Genomic DNA, 21,417 nt, shown 5'->3' with positions numbered 1-21,417 from the left:
ATCCATTTCAGCACTGGACAGCTCCACAGACAGCAGTAGGCCAGTATAAATAGATCCCCTACTTTAGAGGCCCCGTCAATGCTCCAAAAAAGTGCTTTATGTTCTCAGAGCGGCTCCTGCCCCAAGAGAACCGACACCCAGGTATCTGATGGTGCCTGATAACCATCTTCTCTCAGTTCCTCTCCGTTTGTTTTCTTAATTTAGGGAGCCTTCACGGTTCAATGGCTGCACCACGGTAAGGAAAGTGGGTGTTTTTCTCCCAGATCCTCCGTCACGGCCATTGTTACACTTTGAGGTAGCCGATATAGCCCCGGGTCTTTGGATCATATAATGCCGGCTGTGGAGCTAGCATCACCGATCACAGAGCTGGAAATAATATATTTCAAAGCCCAATGCACCGTAGAAACTTATTTACATACGTCAGCTGCAGCCTTGTGAGGTGTAGTCCACTTAATTGTGTGACTGCCTCTGTAAGCAATCTTCACAGACGCATGTAATCATATGACTGTGCATACATGCCCTGCATCTGCCGGTCTGTTTCCATTGCAAGTGAGCATTAAGTAGCCTTGTGGGGAAGCTGTAATACCGCCTAATGCACCTGAGAGCCCAGAAATCTATAACCATCATCTACATCTTCCTGATATTACTGGAACCGTCTCTGTTACTGTTTCTGATAGGAATCTCCGGGGAGAGCTTTCCCTCTGCACTGCTGTGGGGAGAGGAAGTAGTACAGAGTGTGGGTGAGTGAGGGAGAGATGCACCTCTCCATTTCCTCAAGGTGATTCAACCTTAATGCACGTCGAAATCAATGTGAAATTGAACTGAAAATTGAACTTTTAGCTCAGTAACGCGGAAGACATGTTGTTATTAAATCCTTTCCTATAGTCATGAAACCATCTCACTCTTATTTAAACACCTCTGAACGCTTGTTGGAACCATGGTCCGCGGCGGTGTCCTTGATTGAGGGACTGGACAACCCCCCCCCCCCGGGGGTTTCACAAGCCGCTCCACCTGTCACTTATCATATAGGGAAGTATTGATGAAGCAGGAGCCACATAGCAGGCTGTGATTAGAGCAGGAAGCAAACGCTGGTGTTGGTGGTGGAGGAGAGAGAGCTCATTGCTCTCAATCCCGATGGCATCTGTTGCGCCCACTACCTCCATTTGGCAAGACAGATGGCATGATGAAGGCCATGCAGACGTTCAAGCCTCACCTGTAATCTCTGCTTTACCCCCTTGTGGAAGTCACCGCTGTTTTCCTGACTAATGATGTGTGTGTGTGTGTGTGTAAAGGTTTGGGATATAGTTTTGGTTAGGCTGTACAAATTAATGGAAGTCAATGACGTGTCCAAACAACAAATTGCAGCAGAAACCTGTGTGTGTGCCTGTGTGTACATGTATTTGTTACCTCTAAACACTAACCTTTGGAGACAAAACATGGTCCTAATGGCCCCTGGTTAAAGTTAGAGGTAAGATGCAAATTATGGTTAGGTTAGGGATAGGCATTATTAATTTAGGGTTAGGGGTATAGCCTGATTTGGCTGACCAAATATTTGTTGTTATCCCTGTAGGTCCATTTGTGGTACAATGACTTTATCAGGAAGAAGTTGTCATGGGGACCAAAGCCTGGTCCATTTTTTGAGGCTCTATTTGTGAATGTAGAGGTAAAATTTGGACTATGGTTCGGTTATTAATTACAGTTATTACAGTTGGGGTCAGTACATTTAGGCACAAAACCTGTGTGTGTGTGTGTTGGGGGGGTAGGTACGCGACAGCGACAACGCCAGCTGGCACGAGTCGCTATGGTAACGCACACCGGTTTCACGAAATCCGTCGTCGCTTAAGGGCAAGAGGAGCGATGAATAAACTAATGAGATTATAAATTATTGTCGGTATAGCTGAACAGTCGGGGCATTTTTTTTAGCAGACTGCACACGCGCGCAAACGTGAGGAGAAAGTTTATGGGGCCTTCATTGTCTGTCTCCTGTAATCTGTTTACGATGAGCAACTCAACTGCATGGCTCCACGGCGCGCACAGGAACTCGTGCGCGCGTGCGTGCGTGCGTGCGCGCTGATGATGCCTCGCAAACTAGCAGTTTGCGCGCCGCCTTAATGCATGATTGATCCTCCGTCTCTCTCTCCCTCCCTCCCTCCTCCTCCTCCTCCTCTTTCATGAATTACACAGTTGTGTTTGAGTTGAAGAGGGGAGATTCTTCATCGTCTACGCATCGCCGACAACTCCGCGCAAGTACACGCCTGTCCAGCGGTGTGATGCCGCAGCTCCCACGGGCTGCACTGTGGAGAAGCGGACTTGCATCCTAAAGCCTCTCTCTCTCTCTCTCTCTCTCTCTTTCTCTCCTGGTTTTTATCGTCCACCTCATTGCAGTCTTATCACGTCCCCCCTCTTGCTCTGATACCCCCTCCCTCTCTCCCCATCCGCCTCAGCAGCTACAGGAGAGAGAGCGGGAGAGAGAGAGAGGGAGAGAGAGAGAGAGAGAGTGCGGCTGAATGTGAACGACATGTCGACAGTCAGCCTCTAAAGTGTTTTCTCGGTCGTTCCTTAATTCTTTGGCGGCGGACTGAGTGAGTATTGCCCGCATCCCTGCTCTGCTTATCGTCGCTGTGTGTGGATCAGAGAGAGAGAAGCTGCTGCTGCTGCTGCTGGTTGTTGGGAAGAGACACACAGACAATGGGGAATGCAATTGGATTGCGTTACTCTTGCCAAGGATTTTCATACATAGCTTGGTAAATGTCTTTTGGGGGTTCTGCTAATTACTATAGGCTGTGTAATTGTTCATGCTTTAATTCTGATAACTATTACCATTTGTCTGTTGTGATGTTATAGGGGCTAATTGATTTTCTTGGAGGGCTGTGGGCTATCCAGGCTGATAGAGCCCCCCATATATGTTTGATCAGGGGTGATACTGCTGCTGCTGCTGCTGCTTCTTGCCTGATAGTGCAGGTCTGTACTGGGGAGCAGGGGCCCATGTGATTAAAAAAAAAAAGAAGAAGAAGAAAAAAGCCAGGGAGAAGCTGGGTGAGACTCTGTGTACTGGGACGGACAGAGAGGACGGAGAGAGAGAGAGAGAGAGAGGTAGACACTGGAATTATGTGACATGAATAATACTGTGAAGAATAAGCAGTGACCGTCATCTGTGGTCGGTTTGCGTCAGTGTGTGTGTGTGTGTGTGTGTGGAGTGGACTAAAAAGAAAAAAGTCACAGAGAGAGACAGAGAGAGTCAAGAAAGAAGAAAGAAAGCAAAGCCACACCTGTGTCAGGGCCGGTTTCCAGATGGACATGAAGACAGACATACAGACAGACGGACGGACAGATGGACAGATAGATAGATAGATAGATAGATAGATTTTCTGCTGTGCTGTCACCACTCAACACACAGTTCCTTTCCATTCTTGTTAACATGACGATGCTCAGCTGTGTCGACTGCTGACTAGTCCACTTGGCTGATTGGGGAAAAAGAGGCTCGACTGTTGACTGTGTTTCATCCCAAGGAGAGACGACCGTCCAACAAAAGCGGAATCTTAAGTGGACAGATCCCTGTGGTATATGTGGAGTCAGGATTGATCTCCTCTCCAGACGGGGCGTTTTGGGCCCAGCGATAAACAATGCATTTCTTGGATGAAAATGAGAGTCTGCCGGGGACTCTGAATGCCTTGTGTTTTGTATCGTATTCCAATTTGTCAAACACTATCGAGCACATTGGCCTAGATTGTTCTGTGCTGAGTGTGTGTGAAGGGTACATGCTCCGAGCACTTTGATTAATAGGTAAGAATTTCACAGTGAAATAACATGATTTTCACCTTCTGTGACGCCAATCAGCCACGGCATTCAAACTGGCGACTGATTTCACTGGTGTGGCAGATCTGTTTCTATTACTATATTCAAACCTTTAAGAAGTGAAACAATAACTATCTCTACAAGTAGACTATAATAATTGAAGTATTTGTATTGGATTGTTACTTATCTATGGAAGTCGACACATTTCTGTCCTGAGAAACTTAATAAATGCTACTATTATTTTTGTTGGAAATGTATCTCAAAATTCAAATTAGTGTTGTTCAATCAATGTTTATGTAGGTTAAGCAAAACTTGTGTGTCCATTATTGTTGAAAATGTTATATTTTATTAAAAAACAAACACAAAATCTGTATTTATAAAGTTTGGCATCGGCCACAGCAAAACACATGTTGGGGTCAAAGTTTCGAATCAAAACAGGCCTTATATATACCCACTGATGAGCCACAACTACTATTATTATATAAAGGTATGGTTGTAGGATTGACCGACAAGCCTTTTGCGGCATTACGTTGTTTTGTTTTTTTATTATGAAATCACACACACACTCTAGCTGCCTGTGCCTGTAACTTGGCAGGCTCTAAAAGCAGACTTTTTGGATACGGTTTGACCTCCCTCACATTGTTTTCAGCACACGGGCATGCAAGTTGGCTCCAGTAACTGTTTCTCTGTGCAGCAGGCGTACAGTGTGTGCAGGGAGAGAGGAGGGTTTGATGTAATCAATATCAGATTTCACTGGTTTCACTGTGAGCTCTCGTCCTGAGTGGCAGCCTTGACTGACTTCTTACTGCTTACGCAATCCCTCTCTCGCTCTCTCTCTCCTACCTCACCTGTTTCCTCATCCTTTGTACGTACTCTCGGCCTATTACTCTTCTTTCATCCTTGCGTCTCTCCTTTACTCGGTTCCTTCACCTTGTTCCCATTTTTCCTCCTCCTCCCCTCGTTTCCACATCTGCCTTCATCTTTCCCCCCCTCCCCTGTCATAATCATCTCTGTGATTGCTCTTCCTCTCGCAGGCTCCCAGTGATGTTTTCACTGATGCCTCCTTGTCTAACTCACTGATGCTCCATTACTGCTGTATGATTACAGCTTCCATACCATCGTGATCATTATTGCATTTCGTGTGGCAGTGTTCAACACTGTACGAGCGGGTTCGAGATGCTTTATCCAATTTAGATCTCATTAAGTCTTGAGAGGAAGGATCCCCGTGCACGTCTCTCATCTCAGCTGTTTTCCTTTCCTTTCCTTTTTTTTTGTTGTTTCCTGGACAACTGCAACTGTTGTTATTGCAGTATCACTCTCATCAGCGTCCTTCCACCATCGGCTCATGTTCCCTGCCTCATTACCGCGCTGCCTTTCCTCCAAAAAAAGAATTTGAAGACTTTTGATTTGCAGCGACTCGTTCCACTCCACTGTCATTATCACAATAATGATTATGACAAGACACGATGGCTGCTGATAACATATTCCGCTGATTTATAATATTGGGTATTTTGTGCCGCATCCGTCTGTTGTCTGATTGCCATTCATCTTATTAAATGGAGCAGTTCATTAGACAGCGGCATTGTGCGTCTGATTTGAATTCACCCCCTATTCATAATGCATACACTAAAACAACACGTGCGTGACATTTCGGTTTCACCAGGCATTCGAGAAAAAACAGATGAATACATTCATCATCATCATCATCATCTCAAGCTGCACCCCCACCCCCACCCTCACTTGTCCTAAAAAGCCACTCTCAAAACGATAAAGCGTGATTCACAGGTGAACTAGCCCACGTGTTCGCCTTTGTTTTGCACTTTCAACATCAGCGTTTGAATATCTGAGGCGAGAGCCTCATTTTATCGGCTGACCGGATTTTCCAGCCTGTGTTTAAATCGCTGTGTCTTGTTTTTGAAAGCACCGTTTCGCCGTGGTTTAAATTCCTCTTACTTATGTTCACCGTGGTTCAGATCGTATTTGTTGCGTACAGTGGCCCACTGTTGAACTGTACATCATTATTCCTGTGCAGTGTAATTCTTTCCCTATGGCACTCCAGTCTGTGCGATTTAACTCCTATTTTGTGACTGCTTCAGTATGCTTGTGATGTATCATCAACCTGATTCATCCTGAAATGGCTTTTAACTGTGTGTGTGTGTGTTGCCGTGTAGTGCTGTGAAGGGCCAATGACGGGCTGTAGCCCCAGGCTGCTGCGCTGAGAAGCAGAAGTAAGGAGGATGCAGTGGGTCACTCTGGCAGTGGCCCTGGGGTGTGTGTGTGTGTCGTGGGCATCGCACACCCCCACCCCCACCCCCACCTCCACGCACACCCCTCTGGTGGACAACTCCGAGGAGGAAGTGGACGAGCCTTGCTTCGAGCCCTGCACGTGTGAGGTCAAAGAGGGCGTGCTGCACGTGCACTGCGATGGGCGGGGCTTCACCAATGTCAGCCAGGTATCGTCAATTCATCTGTATATGCACGCAAGACCTGCGCCGCCTTTAATTGCACTTGTCTTTGGCCGCATCTCCAAGTCTAATATGCCGCCTTTAATGTGGCTTATGGGTGCTTTTATCTGTTCCATCCATGAATTTAATGAGATAACTAGTCAGACCTCTAATTAATCACTTAGGTGTCACAATCATGGGTCCGCCCTTTCAAACTCAACCTCCAGAGGAACTCTCTAAGGCGTCTCTATAGCAACGGGTTTCAGCACCTTGGCAACGCAGTGTCGATAAACCTTGGCAACAATGCACTCCAGGACATCCGAGTGGGAGCTTTTCATGGGCTGGCCAAACTGAGACGCCTGTATCTCCACGAGAACAAGCTGGAGGTCTTCAGAAATGACACCTTCGCTGGCTTAGAGGCTCTGGAATACCTCCAGGTGGGTTGGAGACAGTAATCCCCATTGATTTTCTATGACTGACACAATTATTGACAAGGTTGTGTGAGATTGTAATAGGCAGCGGTGACAGAAATAGTTAGAGCAGTTAGCAGGTGGTCTGAGCAGTAAAAAAGATTTTCTCGAGATCTGTGCGACTGTTGTAAATGAAGAGAGTGCCTCGGCTTTGTGTTTACTCTGTTTCTGAAATAAAGCAATTACATGTTCATCTCTTGTACCTTCAGGCTGACTACAATGTGATCAAACGAATTGACAGCGGCGCTCTGAGGTTCCTCTACAAGCTCCGGGTTCTCATCCTCAATGACAACCTGATCCCCGTCTTACCTGCTCATTTGTTCAGGTTAGATTCCAATTACTTAACTGCAAAGCTTTTCATTTATGCCACAACCGATTTGCACAACTTATACAGACACAAGTAGACGGCGTGTAGTGTTGCTGAATTAATCATCAGATTAAAAAAAGCAGATTTCTCAAAAATGGAATGTGTGAACCAATGTGTTCTCTTACTATCAATGTCTTTTCATCCAACCCACATTACTATGTCCCTCCCTCCTGCACCAGATCTGTGTCTCTGACTCATCTGGACCTGCGGGGAAACCGTCTGAAGAGCCTAGCATATGCTGGGACCCTGGAGTACATCGGTCGCTCCCTGATGGAGCTACAGCTCGAGGAGAATCCTTGGAACTGTGGCTGCGAGGCAGTGCAGCTCCAGCAGTGGCTGGGTCAGATCCCCTACACGGCCGTCGTTGGGGATGTTACATGTGAATATCCCTTCCATCTTCACGGCAAGGACCTGCGGGAAATCCCGCGAAAGGAGCTGTGTGCAGTTCTGCCGGATAAAGAGCTTCAAGGAGAGGGGGGCGGCACGTCGACAGGATCACAGCCCCAACATTTGCCTCCTATCTCGAAACCCAACTCCCACCCAGGGCGAGTCAGACCAACTAAACCCTCCTCTATGGTCCATGGCTCTCGCCAGAACACTCACACTTCTTCCACATCGTCGTCTTCTTCCTCGGCAGAGCGTAAAGACAGGGACAGGCACCTGAGACCGACTAAAAGGCCAAGACCCTCGAGAATATCCCCTACACCTCGCAGCCTGATTCCCAACCAGAATCCCCCGGTGGCCGGCTACCAAACACGGCCCCCCATCCCCATCATCTGTCCCCTGGGCTGCACTTGCAACCTGCACATCACAGACCTCGGCCTGACTGTCAACTGCAAGGAGAACGGCTTCGTCAACGTGTCCCAGCTCACGCCTCGGCCCCTCAATGGCCGCAAGCTTTACCTGAGTGGGAATTTAATTCAAAGGATCTACCGTACAGACTTCTGGAATTTCTCCAGTCTCGACCTGCTTCACCTGGGGAACAACCGCATCTCCTACCTTCAGGAGGGGGCGTTCTCCAGCCTGACAAGCCTGAGGAGCCTCTACCTGAATGAGAACAACCTGGAGAGGCTCAGCCCGCACGTGTTCCTGGGGCTGCAAAATCTAAGGTAGGATGTTTTTTTGTTTTATCTGCTTTTGGACCACTCGAAGCATCTCAAGCACTTCAGACTAATTAGGTTCTCTGTAGCCGCATGTCATCTTAGGTATTTACACATTTGTGTGTAAGTACACGGAAATTAATTTTGCTGTCATACTGGCATAGCGTGACGCAGAACGTCTTGATTACCATTATGAGTTTGATTGGAATGAAAGGTGCCCATTCTCTTCCAGGAGTGTCATTTGTTAGTCACACTTCTTTAATCAGTTGAAGTGAAGTGCGAGCCTGGTTTGAGTGACAACACGGAAATTGAAGCATTTTTTTTTTTTACTCATTTGCATACAGAGGTGTTGATATGGCAGCGCGACGTCTGGAGTTTGCGTCCATGAAAAAGGCTCATCATTAAAAACAAACCTGCCATATTTATGCACATGTATCGCTGGTAGATTAAGATAATTCCTCTGTAAATAATGCACAGTGGACGTTACGTAACCTTTTGTGCTGTGCTGCTGTTCGAGCCGCTATAGCTTCATATTCAGAGCGTTTCATTTTCAGTTCCGAAGATCCAAAGACCTGTTAATTTGACTATTAATCAATAATAAAGACACTCTCAGGATATCCAGAAAGTTTTCCTCTTAACCTCTCGTTAGCCTTTGTTAGTGACTCAGGGGCATGTGAACCTCGGCTGATTTCTGCCATTGAAAAACACTTTAAAAATTCAAAGTATCTTAAATTTAACATGACGATCAGGCATGCCAAGGAAAGTGTAAGCAGTCATCAGTGTAAAATTACACAATATAATTCACCACTGATCATCTAATCAGCTGTGAGCAGGGAAGGTGCAGATTAAATCAAATTTCTGTTATGAGTTGATGTAATTACTATTCTGTGGTGCAGGAGAGGTAAATTACCCACAGAGCAAAATGAAAAAAATAAAGCGATTTAAAAATTCATACTGCGCCCTAATCATGAATCAAAAGTAATGTTTTTGTACCCAGCCAAGCTAAGATAAAGACAGATAAACAGATGACCTCATTGGCTTGTCGTACTGCCATTATTCCCATTATCTGTCCTCAGCTTTAATATCTCCTAACACTGCCTCGTACTTCATTTGCAGGTTCCTTTATTTTGAGTATAACGAAATCCACGAGATAGATCCTGGGACGTTGGACACCATGCCGTCCCTGCAGCTGTTGTTCCTCAACGCCAACCTCCTGCGGAGCCTCCCTCTCGGTGTGTTTTCTGGAGTTAATCTGGCTCGACTCAATCTGAGGAACAACCACCTTTTGCAGCTTCCTATGGAGGGCGTGCTGGAGCACTTAACCAGACTCGTGCAGGTTGGTACAAACTTGAAACTGCACTCAGTGATTGATTGTTAGCAGAGCTAACGGTGATGTATCAGTGTACGGAAAAAAAATGGACATAGTCTCCCTGAAGCCAACCCGGAGGTAACAACATATTAATTAACCACTGGTTGCAAAAATATTTTTATATTTACAACTTCTCAGGTCTTCAATTGCACATGATTTGGATTCTGTGAATTACATTTCCATTTAGAGGAACATAGAGGATAAAGCAGGATACATATGAGTGGACACCCGTGTGATTTACAGCTGGTATCATCCTATAGACACCTGGTTGCACGTGACGTCCGTGTACTCAAAATGGCGCCGGCGTAGCGAAACCTCAAGGCAAAAACACACCAGCAACAGGGAGAAGGGCCTCGTCTGAGAGCTGTGTGTAGTGTTTGAGCTTAAACTTCATTTCACTGGCTAGCACTTGTGATGGAATATTTGCATAATGTGATTTGGCCAGTGCTGCTGCTACCACTTCAAAAAAAAAAAGTAGAACATTTCTCCACTCCTGCAGCGTGCGTGCCGTGCGAGCAAAAGCGAAGCAAAAGACACGCCCAAAAACACGACACCGCCGTAGCGCGTTTGAATGACAAGCGTTTGTGTTCACAGCTCCACTGTTGATGTGTGAGTGCAGTAGAACTCGTGAATAAATGTGTTTGCATAGTTCGGCAACAAAACATTTGTGTTGTTAAGTTGTTGCACTCCCTCACTTGTCTTTTGCACTCCCTCACTTGTTCTTTGCACTCCCTTACTTGTTCTTTGCGCTCGCTGATTAGTTCTTTTCGCTCCCTCACTTGCTCTTTGCGCTCCCTCACTTGCTCTTTTCCCTCACTTTCCCTCACTATCCTCACTCGCGCCACTCATTTGCTCTTTGCCTCACTTGCTCTTTGCTCCCTCACTTGTCTTTTGCACTCCTCACTTGTCTTTTGCACTCCCTCACTTGTTCTTTGCACTCCCTTACTTGTTCTTTGCACTCGCTGATTAGTTCTTTTTCCCTCAGCTCCCTCACTTGCCCCTCACTTGTTGCGCTTCCTCACTCCTTTGCCACTCATTTGCTCTTCTCACCTCACGCGGGCCTCACTTGTTCTTTGCGCTCCCTCACTTGCTCTTTGCGCTCCCTCACTTGTTCTCTTTCAAAATACAATATTTTTGAATGATTAACTCGACATTTTATTTCCTTCGTGAAAAGTGTTTGAATCAAATCAAATTCCATGGGGTAAGGAATGTTACCGAATTATTTAGTTAAAAAAACAAAACAATTATACAAAGACATTTTTTAAATGTCATTGCTAAGCAAGATTGTTTCATCACAGCTTGAAAATAAACAACACAAGCTTCGGTGTCAGATAGAGACAAACTGCATTTAAAACTTCTGGCAGGCCCCCGATCTCCTGGTCTGTGGCACAGCAGCTGTTTCCTCTGTCATCTGAGTCGCCTGTTGTTTCGAGAGCTCTACTGGGGCATGTGGGACCGTGGATGTGCCTCAGGTATTCTAATTGGAAAATTGCAATTGTCTTAATTTGCATAATTGGTCTTAATAAATCACCAGCTAAACTGGGGAAAGCTGAACCCCCCACACACACACACATATTTGCAAGCATGCTTGTGCTGCACAGTATGTATGAAATTCACTGTTTGTTTGCCTCGCACATTTAACAGCAGCATTATGTGGCGGCTTGCTGTACACAATGTGCCGATAAGAGCTGAACCCTAGGTATTACATTTTTTTTTCATCCAAATTTAGTGTAAGGGTCTTTTCTTAGACAGCCAGAGTAGAACGAGGCAAGGTGGGTGTGTGTGGATTAGCCTGGATGTCGTTGTGGATTTCCGTTTTACTTTTCTCCAGAAATCCTGATCCGACGATAGTGTGGGTGAGGCTGGCATTTCAGGGGCTGTTTGTAAATATGTGCTGGAGGGAAGGATGACTCTGGTTTATGGAGATGGAGGCGCCATGTAGACGTGTATTACAGTTTTGCGCTGCCCTGTGATGTCCAAGAGCATTAAAGCGTTTACCAAATGCAAGTACACCGTGGGCTGTATTCATAAAGCCCAGCAGTATCACCACTGTAGTGCTCAAAAACCTGCGGCATGGTAATTGAATACATTCATTTATCAGGTTGTTGCAACTGTGACAAAGCCACATTAGTGCTACCCATGGACTGCAGGAAATAATGTGACATTGATATCACCTGTTGACTTTCTGCTGGCCTGTTTGAAGCTCGGTAAGTGGGATTTCTGGGCACCGGCATATGTTTTTGCAGCCAGTGTTTGCACAGTAAAATCAGAAAAGTACCACAAATGGAGGCAGTCAGAAGCTCACAGCTGCTGCAATGATCAGTTTGGATAATCACAATGCAACAGCATGTATAGCTTAGAGTCATTGTCAGTCAAGTGCAGGATTATACATCTACACCCACAACTGCTGATGACTAATTAAAGAAAAAAAAAAGAAAAAATGCTCGGCTATAATTTCTTGACTAGAGAATTCATAGCAACCTCTTGTTAAGTTGAGTGAATCAGCATCGAGTAGATTCCAGAAATAATACAGTGCACACAGTTCAGGGATACGCGTCTTTCTTAGTAACTGCAGGGGAAAAAATGCACTTCCTCATTATTATCATTAAATACATTTGCCCAGAGGAACATTTCACCTTGTGTGATGAGATAGAAAAACAATTTACTCTTGGGAAAGGTGGACTGAAAAATACGAGTTCCCACCACAGTAAAACCTTGCATTTACTGTAATGCCCAATAACATTGGTTTTTACTTGACTACTGGATTTCTTCCAAGTTTCTAGTACAAGATACAAAACTCCAATTTACTGCGGCACTGTATAGCAACATATAGGTGAAATTCAAGAAGGCGCGCCTTTAAATGCTGTTATACACGTGGAGTTGTGAGTCTTTTGGCGCTTTTCCATTTTACAGTATAGCACAGCTCGGCTCGACTACACTCTGGCGAGGTTGCAACGAGCTGAGCCGATGCTAAAATGTGATGTCAACAGACTGTTGGCCACTGATTGGTCATAGAGTGTTGTCACTGCAAGAGTCATGAGCGCGACATGAGACACAGGAATCAAAGCGAACAATGCCAGACTGTAGATCAGTTAAAAAGACTTAAAAATCCTGAAAACATTTCTAACATTTAGCGAGAAAATTTCTAAAATCTCACTATTTAACAGTGGAGTCTGGTGTATTAAGTGACCCGAATCATGACCCGTTCAGCCGTATTTTAATTGAGTGTCTGTGCTCCAGTCATGGAGGAAGTACTGGACTTTTTAATGAACTTTTTTCTAATGATTCTAACGATTCAGTTACACTGAAAACAACTGCTTTGCGTTGGTGTTTGAGTCGCGTATAAAACAACGGCGAGGCAGTTTGAGGAGATACTATAGTCATGGAAAACGATGTGACCGAGTAAGTAGAGCCGAGCAAAGATTTTTTTCCTCCAACTAAATGATTTCCATCTTGTAACTGTCAGTGACAAAAATGAAAGGGAAACATATTAATATGACGTTAGTAAGAGTTACAGAAACAGACATAGCGTGTAACTGCTATAATAGTTAGCTATTAGCTTGGGTACTGAGATACTGAAATATACAACAAACAAGAGTTAGACTAAACCAGTCGTTGACGTACTCCCGTTTAAACCTTCAGCTTGAAGGGCGGTTTTAAAATTCAATGTTACAGTTCGGGTCAGAAATGTTTAGTGATGCGAAAGGGCTAACAGCGAGCCGGTTGATTAATGTTAGCTGGACATTAACATGGGCCACATGAATTAAATTAGCATTGATTTTGTTCTAAAACTCATCTGAGAGCCAGGTAGAGTTGATTAACCACTAACGTTGTACCAGATCAATGGGACTCTTACTTATTTGCTCCGGGCATCATTTATTCAGTTGGCTGTTTTGTAACCTGAATGTAGAGAACTTATCGTCTTATGTTTATGCACTGAAAAATCTCGGAGTCATTTTGCGATAGAGTGAAATGGACTGTTATTGTATTACCCGTGTTTGTCAGTATTAGGTGCCATTAAAGGCAGAGTTTAACTCCTCCCGCTTCACACTACGGTTGTTTTGTTTTGTTACATGAAATAAAAGGCAACTCGCTCCTGAGATGGAGGAGTAATCGTGTTTTAATAACCACTTCCATTCCTCTAACTGTAGGGCTGAATAATATGGCATGAAATAATAAGTATTAGATATTATTGTTTCAGTAACCTATATAATGATGTTTACTGAAGTTTTATTGTCAACAAAGTTTAACTTAGATTGTTTTCCTTTTTTTTTGATCCATGAAAGAGTCACGGTGAGGTGATGTTTTTTTTAAGCGTGTGATTATTCCTATTTTTATACATCAATAGGCAGTGAAAAACAATTCTATTTACAAACATCTGATAAAAGATGACACCAAGCCGCTTACGAGTGCATTTTGTCGTTTCATGTCGCAAACGCCGCGTATATATATATATATATATATATATATATATATATATATATATATTGAACAGAGAATCCACATAAATAACGAATAATGGTAGCATTTAAACTCTGTGTTTGTTTTTGTCCCTCAGATTAAAAGTCCACGTTTTTTTCTGTTTTTTAATCAATTCACCGTGTTGCACTGATGTTCAGCAATCACACCGACGCAGAGATGCCAATTTCTCCACTAACAATTGCCTCAGTGGACCAGAAACTCTTGCTCTTTGCCATTACGACTACACTCTCCCGCTCTACCTACGTGAAACACAAACCGCTGGATTGAACAAGTTCGTGCCCCTCCTCAAGGGGCTGTTGAAGTCACTCTAGGAAAAATGGGAAAATCACTATCTGAGGTAGAAGTTGACGAGGCATGCAAAAGGAGGGCAGGTACACTATCAAAGTAAATTATGACTCTTCAGGAAAAAAAAAAAACCTTGTGGGATGCACTCAACATCACTAACGATGAGATATAGCCGCGCACGAGTATCTACGAGTGGATTTGTTTCTCCCGTCTTCGTATTAATTCACGGCGCAGCCGCAACAATGCTTTCCTGGATTACACCCGTCATTTTGCACACACGGCGGATTCTTCTTCAAACGTGCACTCTTTTCATTCTCACCGTGTGTATTATTCAAAAGACAATGAAGTGCACGCATCAATATGGAGCAGCAGGCTTGGCAAGCCGACACTCTGGGGCGTCTCATCACCAGAGACTCCAGCAAAATCCCTGCACCAGAACTTTCTAAAACCCTGCTCATATTATTGACTCTGAGCTAACTGGAGCAATTCTAATGACTGACAGGATATTGCTTTTTGGGCAAAGCAATCAATTTTAAGATACATGGCTCACTGAGAGCATCTTGAATTTTTCCCCTGATGTGATTTTCTTTATGGCTCCCAAGTAAATTTTCAACAATTATTGCTTGAGCTTTGATCGCTGTCATAATAATAAAAACCCACAGGAGCCACACTCAGTGGCCACTTTATTAGGGACAAAGGACAACTTATAATGTGGCAGGAGTGGCACCCAGTGTAGTTTTCCGCTGCTTCAAGGTTCAATGTGTTGTAATCAGTGGTTACCGGGGGTTACAGTTGCCGCTCTATAATATCAAACCAGTCTGGTTATTCTCCTCTGATCTGTGGCATTAGCTGTTGCTGCAGAGAATTAACACCGGCTTCTTTTCTGGACCGTTCTCTCATGCACAAGCATCTCTTGTGCCAGTCGATCATGCAGTTTCTGACTCATTCAAAGTCACTTTAAATCATCTCTGGTCCCCATTCAGATCCTCCATTTGAGCTTAAGCAGATTGTCTCGTCTGTGCCTATATGCCTGAATGTATTGGGTTGCTGCTGATTGGCAGATTGTTGATTGGCCTATTAGATATTTGCATTTATATGCAGTGGAACAGGTGAAAGCCCCGGCACTTCTAAATCAAAACAGAACTCATTACTTTGGCCCGACAAAGTACATTTTCTGGGGGAAAAAGAGGGGTTTCTGTGTTTTTAATGGATTTTTCCTTTCTGATTATGCAGAATCAAAAAACGTGTTGCACTTAAATGGATCCATACCATATGAAAAGTGGCAGAATGCATAATGAGCTCACCCCAAAGCCTCATTATAAAAACAATATAACGTTTCGTGCACTTGCGTCTCACTTGCAAACAGCACCGTGTCGGACTGGGCCCGTAATTTCCCCATCGCAACACGACGCTGACTGACAAGTCGACAGCAAATAACGCGCTAGGTGACCAGGCGTATAAATCGTAAACTGTGTTGGACATGTCGGACAGACGCTTGCAAAAGAGAAGGCGATGGATCCCTGTGGGATCTGCGTGAAAGGAAAACAATTCCTGGGAATAAAATGCCTGAAGAATTTCAATCTGTGGCTGCAGAAGTTATGAAGCCGCAAAACAAGCTGACATTTTGGCCATACGGTGTTTATTTAAAATGTCAGCTTGTTTATTAATGTTCAGTCGTGCCACATTACAGACCCAAATGGGTCACAATAATGGAGGGACTTGTAAGTTGCAGTTTTCCCGGTGACCTTTAATACAGTGGAGGTGTTGGAACGCCATTAAAACTGCAGCGGAGTGTCGTTTCCGCTCACTTTACGTTCACAATTATGTCTTTATTGAACACGGAAACTCACAGCGGGCTAACGCCAATAAAGTTACGACACGTCTGCGCCGAAAGTTCCCGCAACTAGCGATGCTGAATCATCTTGAAACACACCCATCCATTTCTGTGAGCCAGGGAGTCGGTCTAACCATATTAGCGTGGCAGCGCTTGTGCAAGCTTGTTGGGAGTGTGACAAAGAGAATATCAGCTTTCATTGCCAATGTCGTTGCTAAAGATACAGAGCAGATCAGATTTGATGACAATACGATGTGATTTAAGTGATTCCTTTTGTGCATAATCAGCTTTTGTTCTTTCCCAACGTACGGCAAAGTGAATATTTGAGTTTGTTTCAGGACGCACAATCAATAGCGCCGAATGAATGAGGGGGGAAAAAAGGGATTTATGCACGCACCTATTGGATTACGGCGAGGACGGGAGCGTTGCATCACATCGCATCTATTGTTGAAAACAAAGAGCGCTCGCACCAAACCTGGCGACGAGCCTCTTCTAGAAACTCTGAGTGGTCTTTATTTTAATCCGAAACAAACCCATAACCAGCTGTAGCACACGCGTCAACAGCTTTTGAAGAGCGCACTTGTGGGAGGAACGAGCCGAATTGGTCACATCGTCGTACGATGGGAAATATATCATGACTGTGTGTGCAGCCGTTCAGGTGTTCTGATAACCCTGTAATGACATCATTACATTCATCAGCAACTCTTGCATCGTAAAACTAAATAATAATAATTTAGAGAGACACCAGCGATCGTCAAGAGCCGTGTTCTTTTATGCAAATGTGGAAAAACTCATTTTCTGTGTAATCTTGCAGGTGAGAGGCAAAGGTAGCAGAGGAAGCATTTGTCTTATTGTCACCTTATTAGAGTCTCGGTCTCTGGATTATTCTTCAATAACCAGACATTAAAAGTTACTCGTATACATCACAGGGAAGTTGGTCACGTGATCTGCTCTTGTTTACATTCCCTCACCGTGATTCATGAATGTGCATTGCATGGCAGAGAGGTAATTAGCGTGCTATTACACAATGACAAGGCGCTGTGGTGTTATGTATTTCTCCAGGTGGATCTGCAGCAGAACCCGTGGGAGTGCAACTGTGAAGCGGCTCCGCTCAAGCGCTGGCTGGAGGGGCTCAGCGCCGTGGTGGTGGTGGGAGAGGTGGTCTGCCATTCCCCGGAGAAGACCAAAGGCGTCGATCTGCGCTCCCTCTCCATGGAGCTGCTCTGCCCCGAGCTGGAGACGCAGGAGGACCAGGAGCGCGAGGAGCACACGGCCACCTCCACAGCTGCAGACACAGGTGTATCGGTTGGCTACCCGAGCTCAGGGCTGGGCCCCCTGATCCCTCCGGGGAAGGATTCAATCCCTCTGTCGGTGTTAGTGCTCAGCCTGCTGGTGTTATTTGTCTCTGCGTTCTTCGCAGCAGCGGCACTAATCGCCTATGCCCTGAGGAGGCGGGACAAGCTGCCATTCCGTCGCCAGGGAGAGGTGGACTTGGCCGGCATCCAGATGGAGTGTGGCATATTCACCGAGCAGACGCACCATCACCACCACCACCACCACCACCACCACAGTCTTCCAGAGACTCCGCCTCTGCCTCCGCCGGAACACAATCACGTCTATGACACAATCATGCCCCCAGTGGCGGCATCCAAGGGTTCCGACCACGGCGCAGCCTCGCACGTGTGTGGCAGCGGCGGCAGCGCCACCTACAAGGAGGAGCAGGACGCGGCGGTGAAGCAGCGGCCGCGGCAGCAACAGGCGTTCGCCGCCTCCAAAGAGAGCGAGGGAGGGTACCACTCTGCAGCAGAGAAGGAGAGGGACTGGACTCTGGAGGTGTCCTCGTCACCCATCAGCACTGTTACAGGAGCAATGGGACCACTTGCCGATCTCCACGGCAACGGCATCCTCTGCCCCACCGTTATAGACAGCCAGGGCCCCACCCCTAAAGTTGAACTGGTGGACTGCCTCTTCAGACTCCCCACCCCAGAGTTCAGAGACCTGCCAGATAGGTACGCCAGGCCCCCGCCCCGCTACCCGCACCCCCAAGACTCTAAACAGGACACCAGACCCGACCCAGTGCTCGTGGTCACCACAATCGGCTCCACAGCGGGCGGGAGCAACGGCAGCCAGAGCGAGCAGGCTGCAGGGGAGCAGCAGGCCAGGCTGAGGACCACACCAGACTACATGGAGGTGCTGGACCGCTCGTACCAGTTCTAACACTTCTACTCCTCCCCCTCCCTTCCACTCCTCCACTGTTACCCCACTTCTCATGTCTCCTCATCATCTCCCTCTTGGGCGATGAATCATCCACTAACAATGACTCCTGTACAAAGGCTGGCATGACTTTCAGAGGACCCTGTGGGGAAGCAGGACTACACCACCACACACTATGTTTATACCTGGATAACGAGCTGAGGTCAGTTTTTCTATTTTCCCCACTACTGGCGTATAGATTTGGAAAGGATTTGCTGAACCCAGATCTCAGCCTGGAGGCAAAACCTCAGCTGCAGCTACTACAGTATTTTATTTCTCCTCCATCCATCCATCCACCACACAACTGTAAAGAACCAAGGCTCTGTGCGTCTACTCGGCGCCACAGTGAGCATGAGATGGTGTGCCGTGGTGGTGGTGGTGGGTGTTAATGTTCATGTTTTTTTCACTCTCGAAAAAGACCTATGTGGAGATGAAACACACACCAGAACTTTGCAACATCCAACACAGAGTCACGGACGACGACGATCAGACGACGCAGAGCGAGCCGCACGGACGCATAGGAGGAAGGGGGAAGCGACGGAGGCAAAGTGAAAAGGGGAGGGGGAAATTATTGAAAAACAGCCAAGTGCCTTAGCAATGAACAGCCAGCAGTGTGGTCAATGCTTATTTTTCTATGAATACAGATCTATTTATCTAAACAAAGAGGTTTGACTACCAACAGATGGTACGCTGATGGACGACTGAGAATAAAAACCAATCAAAGCCGCCGAATAATTGCATTCCCTGGATGAGCCAAAAATAATAATGTACCCAGTCAATATTGGAGTTGTTTGTATGCAGTTCAGTTCATTTTCATCTCATTCAGTTAACTTAATTTGCTTATCCCGTTGAATTTTTACAGAGATAGACGAGGGGACTTAACCGCGAACAGTTGGTTCCTGTGCGAAATTATATATATATACATATATAAAAAAAACTTCCTGGAAACGAAAGAAAGAAATTTGTTTTGTTTTTTTTGAATGCGAGACAAACTAAAGGAAGGACGACGACACAGAAGGACACTGTGGCAACGGATGCTTTTTTGGATTTCTTAATCAGCTCGGGCCATGGGGACCTCTACGCTTTTCTTTTATTGGAAAAAGGCATCAAGGTCATTGTATTGGGGTTTTTTTTAAAGTTTTTTTTAGTATTTCTCAGAGGAAAATTGAACGGCAAAAAAAAAAAAAGGACTAAAACCAGGACATGAAGGCTTTTTTTTGTTTCTTGTTGTTTAACAAAATGACAGACGCTTCTCTTCACTTATCGATTATCTTTTACGGAGGTACCTTTTTATGCTTTTATCTCCTACCAATAGTAGAGGCAGTTGTGAATATATTTATTCTTAGTTTTTGCGTGTTGAAGCTCCTGTAAGGGATCATGGTATATTAATGTATAGGATGATTCTGCATCTGGTTCAGCCTTCTTACCGCCGACCCATGAAATACAATAAAGGGTGCTATGTAAAAAAAACAAAAAAAACAACCAGCTACTATGTGACGCACACGCTAACTAACGAACACATGCCCTGACCCACCATAAACGCACACTCCCTCTCTTGGTCTCCCTTAATGGTGCGTGAAAAGAAACAGCTCGAGGTGCGCGGCGCCTCTAAGCTCGTCCATGCAGCATGTTGTCGGAGAGATCAGATGAGAGTTGAGCAAAGCTGAGTGCCTGCAGGGTTCCTCGCATACTCAAGGGGCGGAGATAGGAGCTAATAGTGTGAAATCTACCACATTAATGGTATAAAATCAATACACTCTATCTGGGAGATAAGGACATGTAAGGCTGGTGGCCCCAGGGGCTAAGGTCGCGAATTACTCCATCTATTCTCAGCTCGGTTTCGTTCTTAACGATTTTCTCCATTTCCCTTTTCCTCCTCCACTTTAATAACTCCGTCTGATTTGTCCTTTTATTCCTCCTCACATTCCTCCCCCCCCCCCGTGCCCTCTCATGGCTCTGGCTGTCAGCTCAGCCTCACAGGGTGGACACAGAGAGATGCTGCTGTTCTATATGCTGCTCAGCAAACAGGTAGCTCACACCGAGGTGTGTCTACGTGTGTCTTTTTTCTCTCCTCTCTTGCTCCGCTGTGCTCCTCTCCATCCTTTGGTGATGAGTGCAGCTCTTCAGACGCCTCCTCACTCCTCACTGTTCACAACTCTGTTGCGCAGATAATCCCCCCCGTGGATGCATTTGTGCGTACACACAGGACTGACTGTGTGTGTGAACTTGCACTAGTAGTCCTGATTGAGACCAAAACCTGGTCCTAAAGAGGCAGATCCTCATCCACTGGCTAAGGATTGAATTGTGGTTTGGATCATTTTAGGCATTAACTGGTGATGGTTAAGGATAATGCTGTGTTTAGGCTGTCCAAATGAATGGAAATCAATGCAGTGTCCTAAGAAGAGTAGCTGCACAGACGTGTGTGTGTGTGTATTCACTGGGGTGGGCCTTTGTTTGTTGGAGGTGTTTGTGTGTGTGTGTGAGGCAGCTCTGTGTTTGTTTGTTGTGCGTGATGGAGGGAGTGAGTGCGCCGCCGCAGCTCCAGTCCAGCCTTAATCCTCTAAGCTGTGTAGTTCACTCACGCCACATCAGCCTCATTGTGTCTACAGACAAAGAGGCACAGTTAAAATTAAATGGCAGTTAGAGCAACAAACAACTAATTATAGCATCATTTTCTGCATCCCATTCTCCCCTCCCGTCTCACTCTTAACGCTCAATTTTCACTTCCTCACGCCAGGAACGGGGTTTCTTTTTGCGACACTTTCTGCTCTGGATTTGCTCCAGCTGTGTGTGTGTGTGTGTGTGTGTGTGCATGTATTTTGCACTGGTGTTTCCCTGTGTGCCCGTGTATGAGTCCGTGTATGTGTGTGTTTGACTATCTGACAGCTTTGCCATGGTTCATGTGTTTGGGTCCTGTCAGAGCTGTCCTGTCACTGTGTGAAAAAAAATCATTCATTTCCCAGAGTCGAGGATGAAAGAGTCTTTAGACTTCAAACGCCTGTGGGCCTCTGTGGCTTA

The 21,417-nt window shown here is 45.6% G+C and overlaps 1 protein-coding gene across 2 annotated transcripts; it reads left to right on the top strand.

Moving 5' to 3' along the window:
* The first annotated feature begins 2,237 nt into the window (after window positions 1-2,237).
* LOC122783414 (SLIT and NTRK-like protein 3) lies at window positions 2,238-19,869 on the top strand. 2 transcript variants are annotated; one of them, XM_044048195.1, is made up of 7 exons: window positions 2,238-2,582; window positions 5,967-6,248; window positions 6,425-6,676; window positions 6,919-7,034; window positions 7,256-8,185; window positions 9,293-9,512; window positions 17,209-19,869. In XM_044048195.1, the coding sequence occupies exons 2-7, from the start codon at window positions 6,033-6,035 to the stop codon at window positions 18,361-18,363; spliced, it is 2,889 nt and encodes a 962-aa protein (XP_043904130.1). In that variant the 5' UTR covers window positions 2,238-2,582; window positions 5,967-6,032; the 3' UTR covers window positions 18,364-19,869. The 2 variants fall into 2 exon arrangements, with proteins under 2 accessions (XP_043904130.1, XP_043904129.1); XM_044048194.1 differs by having other exon boundaries at window positions 2,238-2,744.
* The last annotated feature ends 1,548 nt before the right edge of the window (window positions 19,870-21,417 follow it).

This window comes from Solea senegalensis, linkage group LG16 (genome assembly GCF_019176455.1).
Source record: "Solea senegalensis isolate Sse05_10M linkage group LG16, IFAPA_SoseM_1, whole genome shotgun sequence".
Taxonomy (NCBI): Eukaryota; Metazoa; Chordata; class Actinopteri; order Pleuronectiformes; family Soleidae; genus Solea; species Solea senegalensis.
Note: the sequence above shows the minus strand (reverse complement) of the source record. Positions and strands in the feature narration are given on the sequence as shown.